Below are 3,859 nucleotides of genomic sequence, written 5' to 3' on the forward strand. Positions count from 1 at the left end.
ACTATATTTTCGTTGCTTTAATGAATTATTTCATTCTTATAAAACAATTTTAATTTACAATATCTGCAACATTTGGATGCTTATTAAGAAGGTACTCAGTTTCACAGTGATGGTCCCACTGTACCCCCTAAAGACGGTCCAACCCCCATCATCGATGCCCTACAGTAGCCTCTCTTTGTGCCGCTGCCGAGCGCCGCTACCGATCCGCGACCGAAAAGAGCCGAAGTGGAACTCGATCTTGGGCCCGAGTGCCTGGGAGCGTGTGTGAGTGATCATGCGGGAGCTTTGTGGCCGGGAGAGCCTGATCCCCGCTTGCCGGGAGACCGTGGCTGTCATATAAAAGTAGGGCTGGGAACTAGTTTGCCACTCATTTCGTAAAAGTGCCGCCACTCGAACGCACCGCAATCGGTGGAACGCGCAACGCACGCGCAACAAACTCGTCAAAAAGAAACCAATCTATGAAACCAACCAAAATCAGTAGTGATAATGTGCAGTTGAGAGACTAAATGCAAAAGAACAATCCTTAAAATACACAAAAAACAACCCAATCGATCATGGTCATGGAGATGTCCAAGACGTATCAGTACCGCAAGGTGATGAAGCCGCTGCTGGAGCGCAAACGGCGAGCCAGGATCAACAAGTGCCTGGACGATCTCAAGGATCTGATGGTGGAGTGCCTGCAGCAGGAGGGCGAGCACGTCACCCGTCTGGAGAAGGCGGATATCCTGGAGTTGACCGTTGATCACATGAGGAAACTCAAGCAGCGGGGTGGTCTTTCGCTGCAGGGAGTAGTGGCTGGTGTTGGCAGCCCTCCCACCTCAACCAGTACCGCCCACGTGGAGTCCTTTCGCTCCGGCTATGTGCATGCTGCCGATCAGATTACCCAGGTCCTGCTGCAGACGCAGCAAACCGATGAGATTGGCCGCAAGATAATGAAATTCCTATCGACGCGACTAATTGAGCTGCAGACGCAGTTGCTCCAGCAGCAGCAACAACACCAGCAGCAGCAAATACCGCAATCATCGGGCCGCTTAGCCTTTCCGCTGCTGGGAGGATATGGACCGGCGGCCGCCGCTGCCGCCATTAGTTACAGCTCCTTCCTGACCAGCAAGGACGAACTGATCGATGTGACATCCGTCGATGGCAACGCGTTATCCGAGACGGCGTCGGTTAGCTCGCAGGAGTCCGGCGCCTCTGAGCCCGTCTGGAGGCCCTGGTAATTGGGCGTGCCCAATATGGATCTTATCCCTAACATTATAATCGCAACCCAAAAAAATGGCTATTGACCGTTCTGCAACAAGATCCGTTGTCTTCCAAAGTAAATCATATCAACCTAAGTTAATTGAGGTCTAATCGATTTCTGAATGGTTTTGAAATACTTTTAGTTTTAATTCCGATAATGGTAATTTGTAAATTAATTGTTTAATTTCAACTGTGATATAACTAAAGTACGATGATCAGTGACTATATATATTCGAGTGCGCTATTTTCCTACTCCAAAAGTTTCCTAAGTTTAATAGCTCGTTGCGCTCTCTTTATTGTTTAGCCTATATTAAGCTTTAAATAATTTATAAATGTTAATTTATGATTAGTTGAGAAAGAATAATCAAAAATACACTATCCAAATAAAATAAATGATTTAAATTGAAAACGAACACTTTTTCTTTTGGGGTTTAGAGGTTCAGATGAAGATATAACTTGTGTTTAAAAGCATGATACCTTGGTACTAGCTTGCAAGTTATTATATAATTAATTTATGTCGTTTACTGCCCCAATAAATACCCTTTAATTGGCGTGAAGCCACATCAGCTTTAATGTATGCAACACATTTTCGACTCGACCCTGATTCATTCCCATAAGCAGATCATCTAATTGGAGCCTGTTCTTACCACCAATCCGATCGGCAATCAACAGATCCTCTCTACCTGCCCGATAACTGGTTGGCATTGTGGTCAAAATCAACAGGCCAAACAACCCCCGTCTATATGCACTACCTGCTGGCAGGTAAATTGATCAACAATAATACCAATAAAGGTTCAGGATCGAATCGGATTAGGGTCCGCTCGTTTTTCAAATGAGTCATGCCAATTAAGAAAGGACTTCGCTCCCTATTTATTTTCTGTGTTGATTTGTAAACGGAAAATTGTTGGAACAATAGGGGGAAAACAAAGAATTTAGATTCCTATTCAATTATTTTTTTTCGGTGAAATGTAACACAATTTTTGGTAAAGATGACCAATTTCCAAATGTGTGATTTAAGAGAAGCCCCATTTCATAAGATTTATCAATGATTAAAAAGTAAAAAGCAGTGGTTGATTTCGTTTAAATTGTATATATATTTTGATTTTTTTTGTGTTTGTTAAGTAAAATGTATCACAATTTTTGTAAAGCTCTTCAGTTGAGTTGATCGGCTTGCGTGTTAATTTTTGTGGAGTGGTGTCAAAAATTAACGGAAGACGTTGATTAAAGCTGGAGATCCAATGGAAGACATAGTTGCGGGATGATGGATGCAGGTTGCGGGACGCTGATATTTCTTAGGCCTGAACCCAACGATCCTGGGGGATGGCGATGGCGTTGGAAGTGCTGCAGTAGAGGGGCTCGACGAGGTCGTTGTCGGCTGGCAGATCGGAGACGGCGGTCCAGAAGAAGGTGCCGTGGGCGGTGCGGACGAAGTGAACGGGTACGGTGGGCAGTTGCTCGAAGTCGTAGTCCTCAATTTCGCAGGACTGGGAGAGACGCTCGTTGGCCTCGTTCTCGCAGGACTCCAGAGAGGCGCAGATGGAGGCGGACTCCAGATCGGCATTGCGGCTGTTCTCCATGGATTCCAGAGACTCCAAAGAGTTGGCCTTGAGGGCGTTCTTGAGGTTCTGCTCCTCCTCGACGCGCTGCTGCTGCTTGAAGATCTTCTGCAGCAGTTTCTTCACGCTGTAGGACAGCTTCTTGTTCGACTTGATGGTCATGGTGTTGTTGGTGTTGATCTTGTTCTGGCACATGATGATGTGTTTTGGAATTTTGTGTTTAGCTGCTGTGTAGCTGAGATGTGTACAGTACGAAGCGTTGAGCTCGAATGATGCCTGATCCTCCGATCCAGGGTCCTTTTATACCCGCCAGGACGTGGAGAAACCCGAAGCCGAGCAGGTCACAAAACACCGAGTGTGGGAAACTACAAGGATACGTGTCCCGAAAAATCCTATACACAGTGCGGATACATGGCGAGGCAACAACAAAAACGGCAGGTGTGTTTTTCGAAAAGGGACTGCATCGGCATTAACCTGCGTGCGTCGGAGTGTGACGGCATGTAGTGCCGCTCCGCTCGCACCTGTTGAAGGTGCGGGCAATTTTATCCTGCTGCAGGATCGTGAGAAACGAGACTTTCTACCAGTTCCCACAGTCTCGGTTCGAAAGGATCCTTTTTGAAAAGGAGAGTCGTTTTTTTCCCTTTTTCTGCCGATCACTTTTGGTTTTTATGTGCACTTATCTCATTATGTAGGCAGTGCGAGCGGGACGGAAGATGATGGAGCCAGGAGGCGGGGGAAATCCCTTTTCCATTTCTCGAACACGTGTGCAGCTCGAGAACGTGGGAGAATATTTTCAATTTTCAACGCTCGAACGGAGGCGAACAATTAATGCCCGAAACCAGAAGATAAAATAGCTCAATAGGCAAACAATCCGGAGAATTTGAAGAAGGTGGGGGCACACAGATCCCAGACGAGGACCAGGAATCCTTAACTGCGAGCATTTAATGCGCTGTAATTTGAAATTTATCAAATTGTATGTGGAGGCGAGGCGTTGCCCGAAGGAGCGAGATGGCGAAGGAGCTGGAGGACAAGGATCGTCGACGAAGGAGTTGCTTTTAATT

At 46.3% G+C, this 3,859-nt stretch overlaps 2 protein-coding genes across 2 annotated transcripts; one reads left to right on the forward strand and one right to left on the reverse strand.

Annotated features, from left to right (window-relative positions):
- Positions 1–356: 356 nt before the first annotated feature.
- On the forward strand, positions 357–1,626 carry LOC6617009 (enhancer of split m3 protein). Its single transcript, XM_002041301.2, has one exon. The coding sequence runs from the start codon at positions 555–557 to the stop codon at positions 1,218–1,220; it is 666 nt and encodes a 221-aa protein (XP_002041337.1). The 5' UTR covers positions 357–554; the 3' UTR covers positions 1,221–1,626.
- A 702-nt stretch (positions 1,627–2,328) lies between these two features.
- On the reverse strand, positions 2,329–3,079 carry LOC6617010 (enhancer of split m4 protein). The gene has a single exon (XM_002041302.2). It carries the CDS (start codon positions 2,991–2,993, stop codon positions 2,535–2,537), a length of 459 nt encoding a protein of 152 aa, XP_002041338.1. The 5' UTR covers positions 2,994–3,079; the 3' UTR covers positions 2,329–2,534.
- Positions 3,080–3,859: the final 780 nt, after the last annotated feature.

The sequence above is a fragment of the Drosophila sechellia genome, chromosome 3R (assembly GCF_004382195.2).
Source record: "Drosophila sechellia strain sech25 chromosome 3R, ASM438219v1, whole genome shotgun sequence".
NCBI lineage: Eukaryota > Metazoa > Arthropoda > Insecta > Diptera > Drosophilidae > Drosophila > Drosophila sechellia.